Source organism: Gobius niger (assembly GCF_951799975.1).
Source record: "Gobius niger genome assembly, chromosome: 1".
NCBI classification, from domain to species: Eukaryota; Metazoa; Chordata; class Actinopteri; order Gobiiformes; family Gobiidae; genus Gobius; species Gobius niger.
The window spans coordinates 55,669,454-55,696,273 of record NC_136852.1 but is presented as its reverse complement, the minus strand read 5'-3'; the positions used below and the strand labels follow the sequence as shown (position 1 = coordinate 55,696,273).

Genomic DNA, 26,820 nt, shown 5'->3' with positions numbered 1-26,820 from the left:
TTGGGAGACATTGCAGCAAACTATTGCATGCATTAATCACACCACAATGACAGTATTTATGTAAACAGTTGTGTACCTTGTGATAAAGGTGCAATCATGAACCACGCTGTTCTCCAGTTGGATGCTCATGTCAGGGTCAGACTTTACAATCCGACCATTATGCAGCCAATACAGAGTGGTGATTTTATCCACCAGAGCAGCAGTGCAATGAAAAGGAAGGCGGTCCCCCTTGAAGACCACCTGACGCTGGGACGGGAGCAGGGAATGGGTGTGCAGCTCCAAAGGACCATCTGAGCAACACAAATCCCAGTGAAATAATAAATACCTACATGAAAAATATTACTGTTCAACTGTTTGGTATAGGATTGTTCTAATGAGTGTTAACATTTTTGGGAAGACTTATTGATGAATGAAACATGTTTCATTATAGGTTTTATACAACCCGATGGAAACTCTTTTGCAGCTTTTCTGCAGCTTTCTTGATTTGCGACCGTATGAATAACAATTCGATTGCAAGTCTATTTCAGGCATTGTTCAACAGATTCCCCCGTTGAGCCACTCACCACAGTTCAGCTGGTTCACACTCAGTCCTCTCAGGGGTTTTCCTCTCAGGCTGCTGGGGAAGGCACACAATGTCTCATCGCTGAGTCGAGCCGAGCTGGTCCGAAAAAAGCCAGGGACCCAGCGCAGCCCGCAGTCACACACCAGGTAGTCTGAGTTGAAATTTCTGATGATTAATAGAAACACGAGTGAGAGTAGGTACACTTTTACTTTTACAATTTCAAATAGTTTACTCACACTTGCTTGAGGAAGGGCAGCTCCTGAAACACTCCTGGATCCACTGTAGATATGATGTTGCCAGACAGGTTTCTAAATAAATGACACATCCGGTTTAAATTACAGCGCCCCCATACAATCAGTGGTCACTTTTCTATTCCAGTGATTGATGATGTGTTTCTTACAATTTAGTGAGATTGGTCAGTCCCTGGAACATGTTCGCAGTCAGGCAGCCAATGCGGTTGTTGGATAGGTCCCTAAGAGATGCCAAAACAAAGAGATAGTCAGGCGTTTTCATGCCAAGTCATGCATTGTGATATCTTTTTACATGTTATTGTAGCAATATCACAACAATATCCCTCACATGGCGAACAAGAATAATGTGGCCGCTTATTCTTACACAATAAAATAAATACTAACTTCTTTGCACAATTTCCTGTGAGTGCATTCGCCGCCAGAAACATGAGTGTTCACAGTCCCTGCCACTTTGCCTTGTCTCATCTCGGTGGGACGCCAGTAAAAGTTTATCAGAAAATGGGGTACAAGCGGGGCCCCTAGTGCTGAGTGAGATGCATGAGCACGGTTAGAGAGATCTGCTCTGTCGCACCTCTGACACTACCCAGCAGAGCGCATGTGTTTATCTACCCCTGTTTGTTTAGACAGGCCACGGAGCGCGCAGGGAAAAAAACAAGTGGAGGGAGGAGAGGGGGAGGACTATGGTGAAGCAAAAACCAAGAAAAAAATGAGTGGGAAATGAGTCGGTGCAAAAAATGACTATTGCAATGATACTGTGTGCTACAATAATGTCTCAATGTGGTCTTAAGGGTTTCTACCACACCGAGGGGGACGCCACAAAAGATAAGCCTAAGTGGGGTAAATACGCATTACTAGGAATGTAAGCATTTAGCATTGTAACTTACATGTGCCAAATCTGACAAAACAATATTTCTGCATCAAATATACACACAAGTTCACCATCAAAAGTAAGTCAATTATGAGGAAGATATGAAAGCCTGTGACCTGTTTCTGGCAAAAACTAAGCTAATACAGTTTGCCATAAAGACTGAATCATTGTCTTAACCTCTTAACCCCCGCCTTAAACAAGAGTATTTTCTCCAGTTCCTTCACCCAAATAATAATAATGATAATGGATCGTTTATATAGTGCTTTTCTGGACACTCAAAGACGCTTTATATTGCATTATTCATTCACACCATATTCGGTGGAGGTAAGCTACTATTGTGGCCACAGCTGCCCTGTGGTAGACTGACGGAAGCGAGGCAACCACTCTGCGCTATCGGCCCCTCCAACCACCACCAACCATTCACTCACTCATCACATTCGCCAGGCTTCCTGGTGTTACCAAACGGTCTCCCATCCAAGTGCTGCCAGTGCTTCCCTGCTAAGCTTCTGAGGTCTGACGGAATTGGGCATAGCAAAGGCGGTATTTCCACATACATACAATCTAAAGGTTTACGGCCTGTGTAATGCCTTATTTGAAAGCTAAGACCTGCAAACTGATAAACTGATAAACTGATCTTTTTCCACGCATTGTTGCCGCTTTGTCACTTTTTTTGCCTTTAAATTTAAATGCTTTTTTGTTGTGTTTTTGTCACACATTTTTGTCACTTTTAGTCACTTTTCTGTTGCTCTTTTGTGGCCTTTCTTATGCTTGTTTTCGTCTCATTTTTGTTGCCATTTTGACACTTTTTTCAAGAAGCTTTTAGATTCGGGTGAAGCCAAACCAGAGAAAATGCGCTCGGTTCAGGTGGCAGTTAAGAGTTTTCATCTATGGTTCAGAAGGAAAATGCAGGGAACAGTTGTTATTCATATTAATCTGCCTTTGTAGAAGAGTAGAAATGTCAACTCAAGCAAACCAATCCAGTTGACAACTTTGAAAACTACTACCACGTCCTCCGAAAATGCCTGTCAAGTGCTACATCCTGCAGGCTTTGTTACATGTTCCCTACACACATTTTAATACATAAATAACCACAAAAAGCATGCAGTGCTGAGTGACTTACAGTTTCCGCAGCTCGGTCAAGCCTTGGAACGCGCCCGGCATGATGGAGCTGATTAAGTTGTGCTTGAGGTCCCTGCAGAGAAAATATTAGGTCAGTGAGACAATGCATTAGAAAGTGATGTAAAGGCAACACACAAATCCCTTCTTTTTTCCCTTCTTTTGTCCGTTTTCCTTCCAAGTTTCATTGCCCAGGTGGGAAAAGAAAGGTTATAGCGGATAAGTGGAGTGAGAGTTATCTACAGGTCCAGTCAGGAAAGCGGATTTCCTTCCAGAAGCTAACTAGCATTAACATTAACAGCCGAAAGGCCACATTTCTCTCATTGCTCTGCTCAGGATGCCACTGTGGTAGGCCAAACCTCAAGGGACTTTCTGCTCCTCGTTTTTTCCACCAAAATAATCCGTCAACAGCGCTCCCAACTCCGCTGTGTCACACCGTGTCCGACCTCAAGCATCTCGTAACCATTGTCTTGTCTACATTCCAAAACGAGAGCTATTTTGATCACACTGGGGCCAGGAAAATTGTTTTAGAAAATGGATTCCAGTCAGAAGTTTAGTGGTTTGGGCCAGGCTCTCCCACAAAGAGCATTTTGGTTTGGAAAGATGAAGGTTAGGAAGCTAGACCTGCTGGCTCAAGGTTGTCCTATGGACCAGGGATAGTATGATTTGTGACATTTTTCATAACTTCAACTTTATTCATGCGCTATTGCCTCTATACTACTGCTTTATTGCACCATACTACTTCTAAACTTCTAATAGTAACTTAAAACTAACTTAAAAATGACCACCACTAGCACAGACTCAGAAATGATGTATAGGCTATTGTAGTAAGAATTTGACTTGACTAGTTCTATTCATCCACATAAGTACAGGTAGTGACTTTAAAGTGGAAAAAGCAACTGACAGTAGATCATCTCCTCCGAAATAATTCATAAATGATCAAGTAAAGCACTTGGGTAAACATATCCTCTGATACAATTGAATGGGTCCGATGTGTGCGCATATCTGTCCTGTAGTAAATGAGAAAATGTGTAAACTCCTCTGTGTTAGTAGCTCAATAGTTTTTGTTGATGGGGCGGAGGTGCGAACAATGAGCCCATTTCCAGTTTGTGTGTCCCAGGACTCATTAGTGTCCTGAGCAGGACCGGCCCACGTTTCCTCTCGGCGATGGCCACACGCCCCTCCTGTCTGCGGCTAAACTCAGGGATCAACACGTCTGCTGTAACTGGGCTAGACTCCTGTGGACAGTATTGGCACTCACTATCAAGGCCACGTGATCAAATCAGGGGTGCCTGTCTTAAGAGAGAAATACTCACTTACTTATTGTATGCAAATGAATTACTAACTCAAGGTTTCATTATTATTATTTTTTTTTAAAGCAGTACATAGTAACTTGTTTATCTTAATAAATCCTTTCCGTAGTCCCTCTGGGGGTAATACAAGTGTTGATGGGATGATTGGGGGGTCTTTCATCTCCCCCTGGTGTCTTTGGCCAGAAAACCACAATTGCGGCTTTCCTGCCTACAGGTCGGAGGCCCCAATACACACTAGTAGAATTACGAAGAAGAAGCTAACAGGCTAATGGGCAAAGCTAACTGTGGACTAGTGCCACGTAAGCAGTGTTTACAGCCAAGTGTGAGTAGTTTTTTTTATTTTTTTTTTATTTTTATTTTTTTTATATCTCCATTGTGTCATTGAGTTGTGGCACAATGTACAATATCCCTCTCTCCCATTGTCTTTTCTGTCAGTGTGTAGTATTTACTCTCAGGGACAATTAATGAGTAACAAAACGTAACATGCTACAACACCTGCAGTGGTGCTCATGGCCTCTAGGGGCATGAGTTACTTAGTACTAAGCAGTAGGTTTTTTCTCATTAATTGTCCGTAAGAGTAAATAGTACGCTGACAGAAAAGACAAAGGCAGAGAGGGATTTTGTACATCCAGTTTTTTTTCACTCAAACTTGGCTGTAAATACTGCTAAAGTGGCGCTAGCAGTTAGCTTTTCCCGTTGATTTCCCGTGATTCCATTAGTGTGTATTGGTGGTTCCGACCCGGTTCAGGAAAATCTGCAAATGTGGTTTTCTGGCCAGTGACACCAGGGGGATATGAAAGACCCCCAATCATCGGAATTGACACTTGAATTACCCCCAGAGAGACTACGGAAAGGATTTATTAAGGTTACTCAGTTTAAATACTACAACCGCAAAAGAAATGAGGGTGAAAGTCTTTCTTGTATTAGTCCATACTTTTACCAAACATTATGCTATCAAAACATACTTTCTTACCACCACTACATGTTTATTCAACATATTCAAAGTGAAACAACAAAAAAGTGTGTTTCCAGTTCTTGTTTTGCAGGCTACAAGGTCATAAACTAATCTCAGAGAGGTGCTACTTTTGATACAGTCCCTACAATATCACTTATCTGGGGAATGTGTTTAGACCTGTCCTGTCACCAGTCTTCTCTCCAGTCACCCCAGAACAGAGTGTGTGTAAAACTGGGATTACAGAAGGATCGTTTAAGTAGGCTCTCGGGCACAGAGCCCTGACAGCAATATCACAGCTTCAATATTGACTACAATAGCTGTCAGCAAGAGCCATGAAAATACAGTATCAGAGACCAGTGGAAAAAAAATCGTATACAGAAAGAGTATGAATGCATTTAATGTCAACAGTTAACCTCTTAACCCCCAACTAAACCGGACATGTTTTTCTCCCCTTCAGCATTACAAAAAAAAATGTCAAAAACACGACCATAAAGCGAGAAAAATGTTATAAAAAAGCAAAGAAAAAGCTTCATAAATACAACAAAAAAATCAGGGAAAAATCTTTGAACAGTTTTGTAGATCTTAGCTTTCAAATCAGGCGTCACACTGGCATATAATCTGTGATCTCCAATCAAAGCTTTGAGTAATGGTGCGTTAAGGTGGGGGGTTAAGAGGGTTACTAAAAAAAAGACCCCAAAAACTTAATAATATGAAATAAATCACTGAGAACAGTGTCATTTAATACAGTGATTCTATCTGGTGGAGCTTGGGAACCTTTCAGCCAAATGACCCTAATAAAGATACTAAATTCCTGTTTTATATAATATTACTTATATGCTCTCTCTTCCCTACATCTAGCTATTTTTGAAGCACTGACCATAGTCTCACCCCATTACCGAGCGTCACAATTGAGCGAATGGCCTCTGATGAAACAGTGCTTTTTGCAACATTTGACCCCCGGTCCACTGTCCCACTGTTTGTTGCTATTTGGTTTAACACTACAGAGCAACCTCTCTTTTGGGATGGATGAGCATCTTGGGCCCCATTTGTGCAGCCATGGGCCATTGAGAGCAGGGGTCATATTGAAGACATGAGTGTGAAGCAGTCCAGACGCGGAGGAGTGAGAGGGAGCTGCACTCACATTGTTTAAAGAGAAAGAGCTGGGAACGCAACTGAAGCAAAGGGAAAGGCCTCTTATTATCACTGCACTGGGATCAGGAATTTCCTCTTCCTAGACATTGTACTCGCTGTGCTATAATGGAACTGACCTAATCCGTGGCCACATTCAGAAATAAACAGGTATGTATTTTTATGCAGAGGTAAATGAAGTAGGTTATAGGTCATTTACAAACAGAATAACATCTTTAACCTCTTAACCCCCACCTGAACACGATGGAAGTAGAACAAAAAACTGACAAAAAGCCACTAAAGAGCAAGTGACAAAGGAGCAACAACAACAAAAAATGTGGTAAAACAGCAACATGAAAGTGTAGCAAAAAAGTAACAAAAACTCAGATAAGAAAGTGACAAAATTGTGACGAAAACACCATAAAAAAAGCAATGAAAGAGCAACAAGAAACGGGGAAAATAAGATGAAAAAGAACGTGGAAAAACTAACGACACAGCAACAATGCGAGGAAAAATATCCGTTTATATCGGTTTTGTAGGTCTTAGCTTTCAAATGAGGCACGGGCCTAGAGTCGGTTAAGACTAAACAAGCACCAAAGAAGTCTACACAAGAACCAGCCCAGATATAACTAAACACGGACAACTGATCTCTGATCTACACAAACTACTATGGAAAAGTAAAAGTCCTCGTGAACACATTTTGAAAACCACCGCCTTATGTTGAGGTACGTTCGTTGGCACAATGGTTTCTTGCCAAAGGTCAGCCATTTTTGCGCCGCGTGTCATTTCCTGTCTGCACTCCATCTCCAGAGGCCCTCGCTCGTTTATTTTTACAGTTTCCTTTTTCTCCTTTTTCTTTTTTTTTTTTTACTACCTTGCTTTCCCCGGTCGGCGCAGGATGGGGAGGGCAGGTGTTTTTTTGTTTTTTTTTAGATGGAGCTCCGAGCATGTCGTCCCTGCATACGGCCTCTCAGACCCCACCTCCCTCTTCAACACTCGCTCACAATGGGGGCTCTGTAACTTACTTCTGCGGCCTTCCCCCAAAACAGGAAACCGGGATCCACGGCGCTCTTGTTTTTCTTCTAATTTCCTGCTTTTACTGCCGATTCCCGAGATTATTTTTTACGTTGGGTTCCTGTCTGATTGCACATCTAACCTATACCTTTCCCTGCATTTATCTGATAACATGTGACCAATTTGTCCATGCACAGAGGGGGGCACGGGGTTAACATTTACTACTTCTTTTAGGCTACAGTACTTAAATTTCATACCACATTTTTTTTCTTTGCAAAAATCATTAAAGACCCGATATCCTTTTAAGTGATTGTGAACTATAGCAGGCTGTTTGTTGTTGATACGGTGACAGTAAATCTCCCTCTGAGTTGTGTGCTTAAACTCTTCCCTGTGAATAATTGGGATGTTGGAAATGTGTGCTCCCTTTTTCACTGTTCGTAAACAAACATAATCAGACACAGGGTCTCAAAGCATGCTTCACTGATGTCTCGTCTTCATAATTACTCAAGGATTCTTGTCTTTGCGCTTCCTTGAGTGATTATATTGGCGGCTACAGATGACGATCTTACTTTCTCTTCCACACACGAGCGATCATTTCAAAGTCGTAAACCCCGCCAGTGACACGGCACAATGAGACCTTGAACTGTGAGTTAGAAGTAGTTAATGCCACACTTCTCTTTCAAGTGTATAATTCCCTTGGTTGATTATATACTGTAATAGATCTGTGTATTACTCCGCCAAGGAAAACTCAGCGACCACAAAGCTATGCTACTGCGTCCGTTTTTTGGACCAAAGGGACATACATCACACATTTCTATTATTTTAACCCGAATAGTGTTTAAAAATACTGTAAAAGTACTTGTCGTTTTTTAATAGAGGAAAAGGGCGCACGTTTTGCACGAGCACACTCAGCAGATGTTGCATTTATGAATGGGGCTAGTGTGAGCTGATGGACTTGTAGCCAGTAGGTGGACTACAGCGTGCAGCAGTGGGCAGGGGGAGGGACAGGGGGCAGAGATGCAAACATAAAGCAGAAGAAGGAAGTTGGGGGAGCAGCACTGGAGAAAGCTCAAGTTCCTTTGCGGCAAACCTCGATTGAAATCAGAGTGTGTAAAAGGGTCCACAGGATATATAGCTGTATATATTTTATCTAGTAGCGCAGAGGTGAAAGACGTTTTCAAATAAAAAGCAATGGAAAAAGTAGAAGTATGAAATGTCAACTTTACAACAAAATTCACCATTATGACTCCTATTACTAGTACTTGCTTTTATTAGTTACATTATTAGTACTGATTGATATCACTGCTGATGGTCGAAGTTCTTACTCATAAGGGTCTTCTAACACTTTACGACTGCACCATGACTCTCCCAAATATGCAAATTCCATAAATGGTACAGGACATTGTGAAGAAATAAATAATTTGGTGAAAGTATCCCATTTCTATTCTTATGAGGGGTGCTTGCTTGTTCAAGAAACCCCCAAAGCCATAGTGAGCTAGTGTTGCAGTCCAAACACACCCGTTCGTCCCTGAGTTTATCTGAGACACATCTGGACTCCATCAACTACAGCAAGCACCCCCCTTTTCTGTTCCCACTCCGGAGCGCAATTAACCCCTTCCTCGTCCGCTGCACCCCTCAACGTCCCGGGACCTTTCTCATTAGTTGGCCATGACTGCTGGCCTGTGATCGACATTTTTTGTACAAAAACAGAGCTCCATCTTTTTAGTGAGAGTAGATTAATGTGGTTGTGTTTGGGAAGGACTGGGTCAGAAATGGGTTGCGTTGATTATAAATTGTAATTGCTTGGCTGAATATTACATGTGGGTGAAAATGATAGGAGGAACTATATTGAATGGTTAAAATAATAAAAAGAAAAGATGCTGTACATGACTCTGATTATGATAAACCCACTTGGATGGAGAGTCGAATACATGTATAAAAGATACATTCATCATAATAATAACTTCAATGGAAATCCTAATATTTCACTTTGACATATTTTATTACCTATTTGAAAAGCGCAGTGTGAATGCAATCATTTTCAGTGGCAAAATGTCAGATGTTGAAATTGGGAAGTTTTATCATCTAGATTGCTATTTTGTATTAAAACAGCTGGCGTATTTGTGCCTAGCCTATTACATACTCAAGATATTCAGGTTTTCAAATTACAGCATGGGTCATAACTTTCTGCAAACACATGACTTCATAAACTTAATATTTGTGACTGGGACCTTTCCCAGTTTCAACAGCTTTGTTCCACAGATCAGGATAATGTGTCTAGGTCCTGCTATCACTAATGGTGTTCTCCCCTTAAGAAAAACACTGAATCACATTTATATAAGACGAACTGCAGGCCTCTGTGCTGGTCCCTCCCTCTCTCAGCCACCATACCATCTTTAGCCATCACGACTCCACTCGCCCTCTGTCAGATGGTAAAGTTGTTTAAGTTGGATCACTTCCTAACCCCAGTTGCTGCGAATGGCAAAAGCGAATTTAAGGCTTGTTTTCTTGCGCCTTCCTCTGCTTTTGTAATAACATATCATCAGGCAACTGCAAAGTTATTTTAGACCAAAGATAAAGCATGTGTATATTATCATGCCATTATCATTTCCTCTCTAAGCATAATTCATAAATACTGCAGTTTTTATATAAATAAACAACCTTCATTAGAGTGGGCTTAAAGCAAAGAGAAACATATCTTTTACCAATATTAACCATAAAAAATGTTGAACACATCAAAAAACGCATTCACATTCAATGTGCCTTTTGGATTAAGGTTTTTCAAACCCAAATCAACATAGTCCTAATAATTTTTATTACACACAATTCATTACACAAAAGAAAATTGTACTGCAGTACAGTGCAATAGTAAGCCATGTTTTAGGCTTCAATCACCCATAATCCATCATAGAGTTGCGTACCTTTCAATCTGGAATAAAAATAGCACATTTGAAAGCGTCTCGGACTAACATGGAATAAATCAGTTTCTATATGAGCTGTATGCAGCTCTGTTATAGAGCATTCATCCATTCATCCAAAAGTTGGTGGTTTGATCCCACCTCCCACTAGAGTGATTGTGTCCTTCCTTAGGCAAGACACTTCCCTTCCCACTACCCTGCGTTTACTCCGGGTACTCCAGTTTCCCCATACCGCTAAAAACATGTACAATAGGTGAATCATCCAGCCAGGTGATTCTGACCATCAGCCTGGCTACACATCCGGAGATGGGTCCTCGGGCACGGCACCGGCGTCGCCCACTGCTCCTTATGGGTTGCCCCAGGAGCATCGAAAGATGGGTCAAATGCAGAGGACAAAATTCCCTATGGGGACAATAAAGTATATATTAACCTTAACCATAGCCCTAACTTTAGGTGCTTAAAGATGTTTAAGTACCACATAAAGACTGAGTTTATCATGTCTACTGACAGCACCTCTGTCCTGGGACAGTCTAGACCACGTTACTGCTCTGGTCTATATATATATACACCTGCACCCTGCTGCTTCCTCATCCATCACTAGTCACTGCCTCCCCCTGTCGCACTCTTGAGGTCCACCAACCTGCAATGAAGGCCCCTTGTACCCCTCCCTACTGCCTGCCTGCGTGTCCCGTGTCCTGTGGGGCAGTGGGGGCCCTTCCAGCTTGGACAGGAGCCAGAGCCTGTCCCGGGCCCTCATCGCTCATTATTCTCATTACCTCGCCTCAAATCAGCTCGAGACAAGCCGCTGGGATCTGTCCACAACTCATAAAGGTCCCCGCTCATTAGAGGGTTTGCCAACTGCAGCTCTCGTCAAAAAGAGGTGAGGTGCCCCAATAAGGTGAGTGTGAAATGTGTGAAGTTAGCAGGCGGGGTAATTCTTCTGGTGTTTCAGTCCAAACAATGGAAACTGTAACGAGATCCAAATTTGAATGGTGTTTACAACACTGCTTCAAACAAATGTTGGGACTCTGTATATAATAACTTTTTATTTCCATTACTCATACAACATTAAGCTGTTGAAACACACGCTCCACACTTTTATGTACAAGCTTGTTTTGGTGACAACGGAGCTAAAACGATGCTCTATGGACAACTTCATTGTTACCGTAGGGAAATTTGTCCTCTGCATTTGACCCATCCTTCAACCAGCGCCTGTGCAGCACCCAGAGACACATCTTGACTCAGGATCTTTGTCAGTATAACCTGAAGTTTGTGTGGCCAACTGGGAAGCATGGCGTAAACACAAACGGGGAGAACAGGCAAACAACACACATGAACGCGACCCATTTCTCAAACACGGGACCTTCTTGCTTTGAGAGAGCTAGACACTCAGGCCCAAAGCGCTTAACAGCAAGGAACCAGTCATCAACTTCAATCAGACACCAATGTGCGCACTGGACATGGACACATGACACTGGAGGCAACGGGGGGGAAGTGTCTTGACCATCTGATCATGAAACGACCTGCTCTGCCAACTGCGCCACTGTCATAACAACTGGGTTTAAAAGAAGAATTTGAGTACGCAGATAAGTACAGTAGACCAAATAAATACGCAAATATAGCCCAGGCAATAGGAGAAGATATTTTCTGTTGTTGTATTGGTTCAAGCAGGGCTTCTGCATTATGTAAATCACATATAATTTTTCCAATCTGCGGTTTAAGAAAAACCATACAAAAACAGTAGTCCAGTAATCGGGCAACACACAAATATGTCTAAAATTGCTCCTCTGCTCTTGGGTGGTTTGGCAGGTTGCGGAGGCAGTTGTGGCTTTGTGTAGAGCCGTCCCAATGAAAGGACTGAGCATTATGCAGATTGCTCCACAGTCTGGCTCGACCCTCGAGGTGTGCGGCTGTTTTATTCCACTAACAACAGAAGATCAAACCACAAAGAACCATGAATAGACGTGTGGCGCAAACTGGGATACAGCGGATCTTAAGTCAAAAAGGCAGCGCAAGCAAAACACACTCCTGTCACAGAAGGGCACAAGCGACTGTTTACCCCCGTCCCGTGTGCGTGTTTACTGAGCCCTGGTGGGACGTCCTGACTGCAGCACTGACCACAAAAAATGAGTGAGCACGCACTGCCGCTCAAAATGACAAGCACATGTAGACGACTGGCTGGAAACAATGATGGAGCTTCCGGGCAAGAGAGTCTGAAGAGGTGAGAATGAGGTTAAGTAGAGTAGTGTAGGTAGAGCTAATGGAGGACTTAATGGGACTTCACTTGGTGTAATGCTAAGCTAAAACTAGGGGCCATTTATTATGCTAAAGCTGTGACTGGATGAAAAGCAACTCAAGTTACTTCTATCACCTTTTGATTGCGAAACAGTGCACGCTAATTTAAAAAACTGGGATCAGAAGATAAGCAAAGGGTTTGATTATCATTTAGGAAAGATTATAATGTATTTTAATCTCACTTCTGGAGAGGTCACACTGCAAGCAAAGTCTGAGAAGAGGGGAGCCGGTTCACAACAAGGGCCCACGTCTATTGAGATACAGTGTTTGTATTTCTTGATTGGATAAAATGATGACTTAAATACAGTATTATTTGTAGAATGTACAGGAAAAAAGGAGGCTTATTTATTGTTATTACTAAGATTGCTGCTACATCAATTCCTGATGTCACAACTACTGCTTTAAATGACTACTACTTGCACGCTTACTTATAATCTTACAACTTCTAACATACTGATGCACTTCAAGTTATAAAACATCATCACTCTCAAGTCAGTGTGTCATGTAAAACATTTAAAACATTTTCCCCATGAGCACAGAAGTAATTATAAGTTGTGGATGGATAAAAGTGGTCAGAATGAGCTGTGAAAACAAATTATGCAGTAGATGTGCAGGCACAATGCCGCTTTTCCTTTAAGTAAACAACTGTTTCTCCAATAAAACTGCTTCTAACTCACTGCTTATGAGACCGTAGAAAACCTCCATCATTTGGAGCCCCCCTGCCAGGTTTACCACCGCTCCAGGTAAAAAGCCTTGTTAGTGGACGGTCTCACGTTACCCAGAAACCCCTTCTCTGTGGCTCTATGGGGAACCATGTCCACACATACAAAAACAAGCTCTTTTTACATCAAAGACTTCGACATCTTCAACAGATTGACTTTAGGCTAAACACTTTCCACTCAACAGCCATTTTCCTGTGTTTACTACAGCGGGGTGCAACATATTTAGTGGAGAATTTGACCCTTAACTGTTTCACTTTTTACATTGACGGGATACAGTAAAGTGGATGAAACAGTCGTCTCAGCAACTCCGCTATTGTTTTCATCTGGCGTGTCTGGTGCGAGCTCCAGTAGGTGTGCTCAAGGAGGTTTAACAATGGCAGCAAATTACCATATTTTTCCAACACTTTTTTGGAGAAGCTCATTAGCGTCATGGGTGGCAGCTCTAAGTGGCATGTGGAACCAATATCCCAGCAGCAGCACGCCGCCCCCTCAATACCACTACAGCCTTAAAACAACAAAAAGTATGTCTGAGGGCCAAACCCTGCCGATGTGCACTGACTCGATTCTGGCTTAGTGCAAACATCTATCGCATTAGGTGCAAGTTGATCACTGCTGACAATATAACAGTGTCAGCCATTCCAGCAAGGTCAGTATTTGAATAAATCTGTTACTCATATTTGCAATAAAGTTAAAAGAGTTATACTGTTTGGAGAAATGAACAGGCGGTGACTCAGTGCTCAGTGGTAGAGTGTTTGCTCACAAATCTCTATCCATTATACTTTTGTTGCGTCTTTGGGTAAGACACAAGTGTGCCCCAGGGTTGGCTGTACATATAATACACCTATAATACATTTTTAGTATCTTAACCATTACCTTGCCAAGTAATACATCTATAAAAATTGCTCTTCTTGCAGTAACTCCTTTCTGCTGCTGATACTTCACTTGCCTTATTGCATTTGGCTGTTGGCAACTGTTGAAAGCAGCTTATCTTGTCCTGGTGAGAGCAGCTCACCTATAATGAAGCACTGAGGTCTAATTATGTGACCTTTTCAACATCAGCCTGTGATGCCAGTCTGAGAGGATCCTCCTCCCACTGGAAAAGAGTCTGAGGTGGGGATTGTCTTTGTTTCGAACAAAAACCCTGAAGCTTCAAAATTCTGTCAAAACTTTTAATTAAAGAAGGAAATTACAACTGTTAGTGCTAGCATACTTTATACTAACATTAATACAGGCCAACAATAGCACCAGTATGACAGCCAAAACTATTGTTTCCACAATTTCCCACATACTGCCACTATATACCTTGAAATGGACACTGAGGTAAAACGTAGAAGAATAAGCGCATGTTCACAAGAGATTGTTTCCACAACTTCCCACATACTGCCACTATATACCTTGATATGGACACTGAGGTAAAACGTAGAAGAATAAGAGCATGTTCACAAGATACATGAAAAGTTAAGTTACTCACAGCTTTTCCAGAGAGGAAAGTCCAATGAACGATCCATTCCTCAGAACTCGGATTTTGTTGTGACTTAAGACGCTGTGAAGAAAGAACAAACAGTAATTTTATTAAACATTCACTTATGATAGGAAACATATAAACATATTGCATTGATCCAACACAGCCGAGGGTTACATGGCAAGATAAGGGCACTGCAGCTCACAACATCAGATTAGCATTTCCACAGACATTAGAGTAAGATGTTTTCAATTAATGCTAAAGACGGGCGGGAATCTGTCGTTTCAGGGACAAGGGGTAATCACCATAATCATTTTAGATGCTATTTACATCAAAGGGGCGACTTTTCACTTCAAACGCTTAGCGGCAAAACGTGGGAGATGTCCATCAGTCGATCCTATATACTTTGGGATGGTACGACTCCAGGCTGTTTAAGGTTTTTGTACTTTGGCTCTATGTATGTATGTATGTATGTATGTATGTATGTATGTATGTATGTATGTATGTATGTATGTATGTATGTATGTATGTATGTATGTATGTGTGTATCTATCTATCTATCTATCTATCTATCTATCTATCTATCTATCTATCTATCTATCTATCTATCTTTCTATCTATCTATCTATCTATCTATCTATCTATCTATCTATCTATCTATCTATCTATCTATCTATCTATCTATCTGTCTATCTATGTTTTCTTTCTTTCTTTCTTTCTTTCTCTCTCTCCCCACCCACTCTCCTCGTCTTACCGCGTTCAGACAAATGGGTTGTTTATTAAGTGCGTTTTTAATCCAGCGTGTGTGCCTTTTGTCGAGGGAGCTGACTGTGAGATTTACAGATTCTGCAGCGGCAGTCGCCCTCCTGTTTCCTGCCACATCCATAAAAACTCTACAGCTCTTTGCCTCCAGCTCAGATCTAATCAAACACTCACAGTACACTGTACACAGGGACAAGTTACTACTGCAACTAACTCACAATCCTGATAAGAAGACCAGAAAACTGTTTAAATTGATCCATCAGTAAGTGTTGTTTGGGACAGAGCACAGTCAGTTCCTATGTGCTAAAATTAGAAGCTGGATTTGTTTTTATCTACAGAGCTGTAATCAAGATGTGGGACCTGCTCCACTGATAATGGCAGTAATTGAAATCAGACCACGTCCGTTAACATAATTAAGGCAGCTAGCCAAATAGATGGAGATAGTGAACATACTGTGTAGTTTCAACACATCTTACAATTCACTTTTGTAAGAAGCAGGTTTTCAGATTTTGATCAATGGTACAAAAGTGCAAGAGGTAGTCGGGACAAGGTCTGTATAGTCCAGGAACCAGATCCTCTTCAGGCAATATATTTGCAACCTTTCACCATTCATTTACATGTAAAGAACAACTGATGTGTCACTGCAAGCACATCGTCAACTTCAGTTACAGAAAATATCCTTAAAGAAGTTTGAAAGTTACAATTGGCCCATTATGTTATGTTCAGTACGCCGTAACACAGTGGTTCCCAACCTTTTGTGTCTCGTGTACCTCTTGAGTCATTCATTTATAGTCCGAGTGCCCCTCACCTCGAGGATCTTGGCAATATTATAATAAATTTACAAAGATTAATCAGCATTTAATGGTGTGTTGTGAGAATGAAGCTAAAATACTCTCAAAATCAAACCTTTTAGTGAAAAACACTATAAGTCGCTCTGGAGTATAAGTCGCACCAGCCACGCAGTGGACTCTTGACAAGCCTCTTCGCAATTGTTCAAGCACCCATTTGCAAACTCGTTTCTCACGCTGTGGCCATCTAGCTTTTAGCCTGCGAGTACACAAGCATAGCGCGCCCTCTAGTGGCTGTCAATGTGATAATAATGAACATGTGAAATTATATATTTTGATACATAAGTCGCACCTGAGTATAAGTCGAACCCAAAAAAGGGTGTCTCATACTCCGGAAAATATGGTAATTACTGTAAAACAAGCGTTCCTATTAAATTAGAAACTGTATTCAGCTTCACTTTCTTTTTTAATCTGGAATCCTTCCAAGTTCCTGCTAAGTGCTCAAGTACCCCCTGAACCCCTGGTTGGGAAACACTGTTGTAACAGAGCTGTGTATACAACAATAATCTTACCAAATAGTGCACTAAAATGGACTCAACACTTCCCATGAACGCCGTATGCAAATGAAACAGTGGATGTAATGTTCAAAAAGTGTTCATGTTCACAAATCACCACCCTGCACCAGTGAAAAGAAACAACCAATACCAATTCGAGATGTTTGCAGCTTTAGTGATCATGTCTCTCTCGTGTTTAGCCCTGGTTTGAACCTCTGACTCCAGTCCCTAAGGTCTCGCCCTCACTCCGGGCTCAGAGTGTCCCATAACCAGATACAGGCCCGAGATGAAAGTGACGAAAATTCTGAACCGCTTCAATAATTCAAAGCAGAGAGGAAAAGTCACAACTGGCAACAATAAAACAGTACAGGCAGATGAGTTCATTAAGCACTAATGCAACTACAACTGGCTGCTGTGACATTAGGCCGAGAACAAATTGTATTCAAAGATATTATCTATTTTAATCCTCTTTCCTTTCTTGTCCCATTGGAAACATAAAGATTTAAAGGTTTAAAGTCAGCCTTTTTGCAAATGCAATGTTCATTATGTATGCAAATAAGCAAAGAATGGTACGATATATTATTGATTCTATGCCAGATGCCCCGCCTAACCCAAGATCACCCTCTCCATTTTAGACTGGCATAAAGAGTTCTTGTGACTCCTGGTGGCTGGACTCAACTTCAACACAACAAACAATCTGAAAAAGAAAAATGTGCAGTCTTGAGAAAACAAAGTTCGAGTTTGTAAATTATTTCCCAGAGTACAGTGATGTTGCAGCGGCTGACCACTAAACATAAGCATTGTTCTTTCTTCATGTTGAAAACAATACAGAAAGTACAACCATGCACAGGGAGCTCCGTAAACAGACAGAAATAGTTTGTCGATTCCCATCAGGCCAAACAGGAAACCCAGCCAATTAGCCGTTTATGCTGAGGCCAGTTTCCAGAGGTCAAGGGTTTTCACTAAGAGCACTTCACAGATGACCATTAGCCCAAAAACAAAAGCGCATTTCTACATCATGTTTACACTGCTAAAGCATTGGAAAGCCTTGTACAACACTCCATCCACTGATGTATGTGGTCTAAACAATAATGTCATTGCTATATTATCCCAGTTGCTTCTTTGAACTCCTTATTCCAGGTCAGATTGCAGACTGGCTCGTTGTTATTTCTAGAGTGACAATCTGTTGTACTCTTTGGCATGACACTGTATTAATTCACTCCAGACACTAGCCCTATATATGGGCAGTATGTGCGTTAGCCACATTTAGCATCTCTCATTCGCTTAACCCTTTCAGACCACAAAGAGCCTCTAAGACACAGCACGGGCTAATTGAATCCATCTCATCAATGGGAAAAAAAAAAAAAAAACAGGGCCACATGTCGGGCTCCAGGATCCCAGCAAGCCAGCTCATGTAATTCATTTAAATGTGCATCAAAAGACAGGGTCATATGGGAAGAGCAGACAGACACCATTAGAGCGGTCACACTGGGTCACTCACACGAGGCATGACGTCAACTGTGCTTAGATACAGACCATTTTGAATTATATATTAGTAATAAGTTATTAAAAGCCATCAACCCCCGAGTTGCGTGTTGACATGCGCTGTCCTGATTAAACAAGGAAATAATAATAACAATGAAGAGTTCAGAGGCAGCTGGTTCCATAGGAGGAATATACAGAATATCGTTATAGTCAAATACGACAGTGCGTTGCTTAATAACATTATTCATGATAAAGTCTAGAGCTCCTTTGGCTGACTTGACTCAAGACCACAGCAGCTCCTCCCTGCGTGATGGCACTCACTTTGTTGGTTTGCTCAATTTGCTTCCCAAAGCCACAGAAACTTTGACACAAGGCCTTAGCAGCACATTACGCACCCTATTCACTTTTGACTTCCACTTTTCCCTCTGACTGATTTGTATTTGACGACAGTTAGTGTTTCTACTGGAAAGGCCTGGGTGTCAGTAACTACTTTCAAGATGAGCAATGTTGTGACTTCAAAGTGTTTTTATTCAGGATACTAATACTAATAAGAACTGTGTGGATGACGTATTCCCTGCGCCTTAAAAGCCATTAGCGATTGGGTGGGGCACGGTGGCGCAGCTGTTAGTGCACTCGCACATTAAAACAAACACAAACAGATGCAGAGACAGTCAACAGAATGCACATACAAGCAGCAGCACCTCTCAAGTGGTCACAGCAGCATCTGTGATATTCATGGTGGAAAACACGCAGGAAATGCTCTGTTACGCCCTGACATTATGGGGCAGGAATCAGAAAAATATGATTTCACAGACATGGAGCATTTAGTGACATATAAAGTGTGTAGGAACGTAAAAAGATGACTACTGATAGCACATTAGCTTCCTGATTGCAACATTGTAGAACATGTCTCATTAATCATATTTACAGAAAGGTGAACCTAGTGCTTAACCTCTTCTCTAACCCCCACCTTTTCTCCAGTTTGGCTTTACCTAAATCTAGGTTTTCGCCACATTTTTGTCACTTTTTTGGTTGCTCTTTTGTGGGGTTTTTCATCACATTTTGTCACTATTCTGTTCCTCTATTGTGGCTCTTTTGTTACATTTTTGGCACTTTTTTTTGGTCAGATTTTTGTTGCTTTTTTGTTGAGTTCTCTTCATATTTTTGTCACTTTTTCGTCACATTATGTCACTTTTTTGTGGCTCTTTTGTCACATTTTTGTCACATTTTTGTCACATTTTTTGTTGAGTTTTCATCATATTCTTGTCACTTTTTCATCACTTTTTCATCACATTTTGTCACTATTCTGTTGCACTTTTGTTAAATTTTTGTCACTTTATTGTCAGATTTTTGTCGCTTTTTTGTTGAGTTTTCATCATATTTTTGTCACTTTTTCATTCAATTTTTGTCACTTTTTTGTTGCTCTTTTGTTACATTTTTGTCCCTTTTCAAATGCTTTTTTGTCACTTTTTCGACGATTTGACCATTTTTTTCCCCAAGAAGCTTTTATATTTGGGTAATGCCGCACTGGTGAAAATGTGCTTGGTTAAGGTGGGGGTTAACCGGTTAAATTTGTCATATCTAGGAACCACACAACGTACAAACTCCACAACGCTAATCCCTCCTTGACCATGGAGCCAATGAAAGGCCAGAGGCGCAGACAAAAAGGCGCAGGTTGGGTGTAATGACCAGAGTCAAAACAAACCGGGCACCCACTGTGTAAACATCATTTACCTTCGAATAGGTCTTTAACACATAAGGACCACACGGGAGGGGAAACTCAAGCACCCTTGAAAGAGATTGGTAACGTGCCATAAATCCACTAGCTCCAAGGGGCATTAAGGGAACTTTAAGAGGGTTTCAAAACGTCATTATTGAATTAAGTCGAGTTTAATTAGCATGCTGGCTCTGTGACGCGCGTTTTGGTCTCAAGCAGTCAATAAGAGAAAAGGCCCTTGGAGAATTTTAGGTAATTAAATCAGTAACATGATTATCCTCTTCATACTTTACAATACAGCCATTTGTGCTCTGGCAGTGATTCCTAAACTGAGGTACAGCATGGAGCATTTTCACTTTCTTAGAGTAGGCCTATACACAGCTGAGTGACTACTTTTGCCCTACATAATACATCTGGATTTGCCACAGTAAAGAAGAAAGTTGCTGTTGATTGTTTTCATCGTTGATCTCAGGATTTTAGACCATGACCATTCTCTTGTGCTGCTATACTCCCAGTTTAGTCCAGATAAGATTTTTAACAGCGCTAAAAGCAAACGGTTTTCTGAGGTGGAGCAAAATGCGTTTCACCATGTTTTTATTGTATTTTCCCTTTCTCCTCTCCCATTTACTTTCCCAGGGTTGTGTTTCAAACACACTGGCAGTTCATTGTGGAAAACTAAAGTGGACATGGCAACATTTCTCTCTGTGTACACATCACACTGGAGGTAATGAGGGCCGACGTATTGGATCAACTAAATATTGTGGTGTAACCAGAAAAGATGGATTAAAAAGGCCTTTAATTTGTAGCTTGGCTGTTAGCAGGTTTTCCAAGATGGTTCACTTCACCCAAACGCCAGGTTGAATTGATTTGAAGACGTTACTTTACGCATTACCACACAGTTTCACGTCACATGCAAAGAGCTACAAAGTCAAGTATTATTTTTGTCACACACTGAACAAATTAGTGGAAAGAATCACATTTGGATTGTGATGTTGTTGAGAAAAAGGGCATGCAGTGAACATTAAATGGACTGTTTGGGTAAGAACCAGCAAAATGCAAACATATAATACTGCCTGATCAAAAAAAAATGCTTGGACCGTCTATAAGTTTGATTACAGTACGCATTCAGTCTGGCATTGTTTCAATATGTTTCTGCAATGTCATAAGATTTATTTCCATTCATTGTTGCATTAATTTTTCACCAAGATCGTGTTTTGATGATGGGGGAGTGTGACCACTGTGGAAATTCCTCCTATGGAATCAGCTGCCTCTGAACTCTTCTTCGTGTATTGTTAATGCAGCACATCCCAAAGATGAATCCTAGAGCATGCTTGTGAAATCCATTGATGGCATAACCTGGTCATTCAAGACGTTCAGGAGGTCGGCTGATCTCATTCCTTGGGAAGCAACCCCAGAGCAGAGCAGTTAAATCCAGATGGCAACTCTTTTTGGTCAGGCAGAGTAAATTATGTTGAATTTCTTGTAAACACATGAATCTGGAAACACAGAATAGTCCACAGGGCATCTGTCGTAAAAAAAAAAAAACTAAAGCTGCAAAATGCTGTATTGATTTGTTAATCTTACTTACTTACTTTCCTCGCATTGTGAATTGAAGCAGCACTTGGGTCCAAAATATTTGTCACTTAAAGGCACACTGTGTAACATTTTGGACTATACTACTGCTGCCATCAATACAAAACATCTCAATGACCAGCTCGACGCAGAATATGCTATTACTGCAGTGGGTAATCAAAGAATGGATTTGAATGAGGACCTAATAACCTGTATAAATCTCAAATTCTGCTCACATCTCCATGTAGACGAGCTGGAGACGTACCCACTCCCAGTAAAGTTACAGTCATGTGTTAGGAGTGGAGCCGCTCACAGCAAAAGCACATGTTTGTTTGTGCATTTTTCAATGATGAAAAAATCTGTCACAAAATAAACGCTTGTGTTTCCATTTCATTTATTGCTTAAAATTCTACGTGGTGGCTTTAAGTATTTAAAAATAATTGTACCATGTTTAAACCATAAATTACAATAATTCTGCAGCCTATTCGTGTGTTTTTCCTGGGCCTACTGCATAACATCCAATGAAGAAGAAAAAAAATAACAAAAAAATAAATAGTGGTGTAATTTAGAGGGAAGATAACATGTTTGGTGTTTAATTCTGTCTGAGGTTTGGCCAGACCTATGGAAAAGTAAATGATCGTTTCAGGAAGGACCATAAAAAACATAATGACCTGTCTTGATTGAAGATTTAGAGCTGTTACCTTTATTGACTAGTATTGCAAAATGCAGTAATAATAATGCTAAACATTTAATAAGATTTCACAAGATTTCAGTTCCTTTTTTAATCTAGCGCTCGTCACTTGCATCTGCTCAATAGCTATTGCAATAAAAAGTCCCTCTGTTAAACTCAATAGAAAGGAATGTCAAAAGCAAATTTCGCGCATTTTTCATGTCCACAGGTGTCGAGAGTAAAACCTCCTCTAATACTTTTGTCATCAGAGGACACTTTCACCGATACAAGGGATGAGAGAAACGGGGAATCTCTTTTGAGTGTGCGGCATCTTTGTTTCATCAAGTACCTCATGAGAGCCCATACTAACAAGGGTCCTAAACCAGAATTACTTAACCCTTTGGTAGTGCAAACATGGAAATACTACTTCTATCATGTGCCCTGTGCATCTCCTTAAAATCTCCACTGGTTCACTCAAATGAATGCAAGAGAGGGACTTCATGCCCTTGAGGACAACAGGCACTTTAGCAGCAAACGCACGTCACAATGTGAAAGCTGCTATTGTCCCTTATTTTGCTACTGGGCTTGTGGCTTACAAGGGGGAACACCACCAAACTATACGAGCCCCATTGAGTCCCTGACAAGAGAAGCATCCATGAAATTGCATTCAAAACATTTAATCAGTTTCCGTCTCCTGGTTATTGAGCGCATCAGTAACTAAGTGAGAAGACGCCACATGAAAGACAGATCAAATTGCTGTTGTTCAAGTTTGAATGACAAAACAACATGAAAGTGGAGATTTATGGCTGGCAGGGAAACACTTAGCTTCAGTATCAGAGTATTTTGCCTTGGAGCGAGAGAAGGACAGCCTGCATTTGATACTCGCAACCACTTATTATAGAGAGCTGTGCATTGTGCTTGGGTTACCAGGCGGCGCACGGAGTCTGGCTTTGCGGTTTGTGGCTTCGTGTGTGCAGCCTATCACATTTATTTATACTGAAAGTGCGTATTTTGCATGTGTGAGTGGGAGCACGCATAAGTGGCCCGAAAAGCTACTGCATGGTCTAAAATTAAAATACAGGTTTTTTAAATGCCTCTAATTACAGAGGGGGAGGATTGAAGACTATTTTAAGGGAGTTGTGGCCATGCACGCCCTGCCCATGTGTGAGTGCAAAAGACACGCTGTCCACAAAATGAGGCTTTTGCCCAAATAATGGAATATGGCTGCAGAACCGGTCAGTGCCTATTTACTATTTACAAAGAAGTCCTTCAAACTGCTGGCAAAAAAACAGCAAAAGTTATAATTATCAGTTTATTACGTATTACTACTTTGTAAAAGTAAATTTACTTTACTCAACACGACATATATTGTGCATAGTATACTGTACTTTCAAACGATTCAAACGGATTTCCCATCAAACACCAGCGCTCCTCAGGGCCGCAACCAAAACAGTAAAGATGGCGGCCGCGACCCAATGATCTTTTCCCAGTGCCCTGTTTTCTGTTTTGAATGAGCTGAACTTGTGCTTAAAGCCACAGCAAGAAGCTTCTCTGAGGGCTTTCACCAGAACATTTACTCGACTGCACGTGTGGACTACAAACAATCATGGCGGAGGACGTAAACGCGAAGCGTAGGATGCTTTACTTAACATACATGAATAAAGTCAGTCTGGCTTAATGCCGGGGTAAAAAAAGGTTGGGAACCACTGGTCTAAGCTACAGGAATTGCAGGTTTAAGTAAGTAAGTGCTTTATTTGTCATTGTAAACGTACAACGAAATAGTGTTCAGGTGTTACCCTGTGCTGCTGTGGCTGAGCCGCGCCGCCTCTGTGGGTCAACCTGACCAGCATGTTTCTGGAGGTTGGGGAAACTGTAGCACTCGAAGGAAACCTGTCTGGCTGCCTTCAGTCTCCCCTCAAACAGTGCACCATCTCCTGGGTTTGTCCCTGTTTCAGAGCGTGGTGTGCTGCACTGGTCAGATCCACCTCCTCCTTCCTCTTCCTCCTACGCAGCTCCCCCCGCTCCACAACAGTCTTTCACCATCTTCTGAGTCTCATTATATACAATGCCCCATAACTGGGTATTTTGTTGTTTGTTGAAGTATTATATGACTTAAATAATTAGAAATAATATAATAATAATAAAATATAATTTGTGTTAATGAATTGTGCAGCCCATTATAAGACTGTATTTGACGGTAAAATTACCTTTGAATACCATAATATTACTGTTGCTGAAGTCAAGAAAAAATACAATACAGCTTTAGTGCTTCATTCAAACCTAAATCCGAGATCTTCTACACTACATTATGTACAATTGATTTATTAGGTGGTTTACTCAGCAACTACATGAAACTATCCTAAAATCCTTCAATATTTGGACTAAAATCTCTTGTTATAACCACAAAGAATAAACACAATAGTCGGGCTAAATCACTGTGTTTTTAAACTTTAATGAGCCAATTTAGTAATTTCGCCTTCACAAACAGTGAGTGGCATGCAGTGAATGCCTGGCTCAAACTGTCTCATTGTTCGGTCTCATAACTGGCCTCTGTTTTCTGCTCGTGGGCAAAGGCTGCTGGGAAAAAAACAGGCTGCTTTTGCAAAGGGTCAGATGAAATGTTTCTGCCCCAGATATTCTCACGGTGCCTCTGGACACAACCAAGGAAAGATGCAATGTTTCGGATGCAAACAGTTGGATGTGGAAGTGGAAAGTGACGCTTACACCAATAATTTGTAGTAGTAGCAGTAGAATTACAGTATATACTGTACATATTTGAATTCCTGTGGTTTCCCCAATCAACCCAAAACATGCACAATAGGTAAAAGGAAAATCAAGCTAAGTACTCAAAAAATGAGATCAAATTCTTTACATGGGGGTCAAACACTGGCTATGTTCACATGGTCCAAAGAAATCAGAAAACTGGAGAAATCAGATAACCCAATAATCTGATCTGATGTGTTCAGATGTGTTCAGAAATCGGACAATCCAGTACAGATTTCGATTTTTATCAACTGAAATGTCTCCACGCCCCTATTAAGTCAGGCCCACCTGCAGAACCAGGTGGAGGAGGATTACGCCTCCATATTTGGACTGGGAGTCAAAGTGCTGTTCATGTGGCGGCAGCTTCTTGTGCTTGGTAAGTAGACACAGCTCAGGTTTATTAACTTAAAGCAAATCCGGTTTATTGTTTTATGTAAGTAAATAAAGAAATTAAAACACCAATAACAAACTGTGCTTAGACTTCTATTAAAAATGTAAAGGTGAAGAGAATGGAGAGAAAATTTGGTAAATAATCAGAGCAGGGACTCGAACTCACAACATGAAGGAGGAAGTCATATTTTGCATATGTGCAGCACCTTAACCACTCAACATTCAGCAGCAAAACTTACTCTACAAGCTAATTTTTATCTATTCATGAACAGCTTCTCTGATTATTTATCTTTCATCATTTATAATAATGCTCTCAGTATTTTTTATTATATCTTTAAATCTGTGTCTTTTTGACATGATTTTGGCCGTTTTGCTGTATTTCTCTGGTGTGTTCAGGCACACGTGCGAAAGATTAGGAAGAAATGAGATTACATACATACAGTGTTAATTTCGTCGACTAAAATATTTAGTCTTAATTTTAGTCAAAGTGATATTTTTGACGACTAAAATTGGACTAAAACTAAATGAAAAGTTTCTCATGAGACTAAAACTTTGACTAAAATGTCCAGGTATTTTAGTCGACTAAAATAAGACTAAATAAAAATGAAAAGGAGAGACTAAAATCATCCAAACTTCTATTGACAATCTGAAAAAACCTCATATCACATAGATTCTCAGCCAAATGAACAGGTCTGTGCTTTATTCATGTGGAAGCAGCTCCATGAAGTCGAGGACCTTGATTAAATTTGATTATAATGAATATTATAAATGCAAAGTCGACTAAATTAGTCTTAAATTTAGTCGACTAAATTGACATGCAATTTTAGTCGACTAAAACTAGACTAAAATTGAAACGTATTTTTTGACTAAATCTCGACTAAAATTAAATTACATTTTAGTCAAAAGACTAAGACTAAAACTAAAATAAAATATGTTGTCAAAATTAACACTGCATACATATCAGATAATGTATGTCAGATTATGCTGTTTACATACATCTTTAATTATCTTAAACCTCCATAAATCAGATTATGATTAGATTTTCTGATTTTTTTTATGTAAACATAGCCACTGTTCCGAAAAGGTTCCCCTTTTTAGTCGAAGGCAGAGAACAAATTGTCTTACCTTGCCTTACCTTGTCATAGTAACAATACGTGTGTAACAATACGTGTGTAGTCCTATTTGTGTAAAACTACGACAACAAAAACTCCTGGGTCAACAAGTTTATATACAAGCAATAATACATGAAAATTTCCCAAGATGATCTAATGCAACCATGAGGCTTTCCAATTAGTCGTTTAATTTCAGCTACTACTGCTGCATACACATAGCAGCTTGTGGTTTTTATCAATCATCACTGTTTATTAAATACATATTGCAAATCTTCACATCTGCTCCTGTCTCTTTGAACCAGCTCAAATTTACTGCCAGGGAAAAGACATAAAATATGATGAGTGTTAATACTTTGTGGTCATATGTTACAGTAAGTGCATCATAAACGTTACTCAGCAGTGT

General features: G+C 40.7%; 1 protein-coding gene across 1 annotated transcript in view; it reads right to left on the bottom strand.

Annotated features, from left to right (window-relative positions):
* Positions 1 to 26,820, bottom strand: part of adgra2 (adhesion G protein-coupled receptor A2) — a 38,669-nt gene that overhangs the window by 5,738 nt on the left and 6,111 nt on the right. Inside the window, exons 2-7 of the mRNA XM_079571006.1 lie at positions 14,614 to 14,685; positions 2,802 to 2,873; positions 963 to 1,034; positions 799 to 870; positions 564 to 727; positions 77 to 290 (exon numbers count right to left, since the gene is read on the bottom strand). Of these exons, the coding sequence (XP_079427132.1) occupies positions 77 to 290; positions 564 to 727; positions 799 to 870; positions 963 to 1,034; positions 2,802 to 2,873; positions 14,614 to 14,685 (666 nt within the window). The remainder of the gene's footprint in view (positions 1 to 76; positions 291 to 563; positions 728 to 798; positions 871 to 962; positions 1,035 to 2,801; positions 2,874 to 14,613; positions 14,686 to 26,820) is intronic.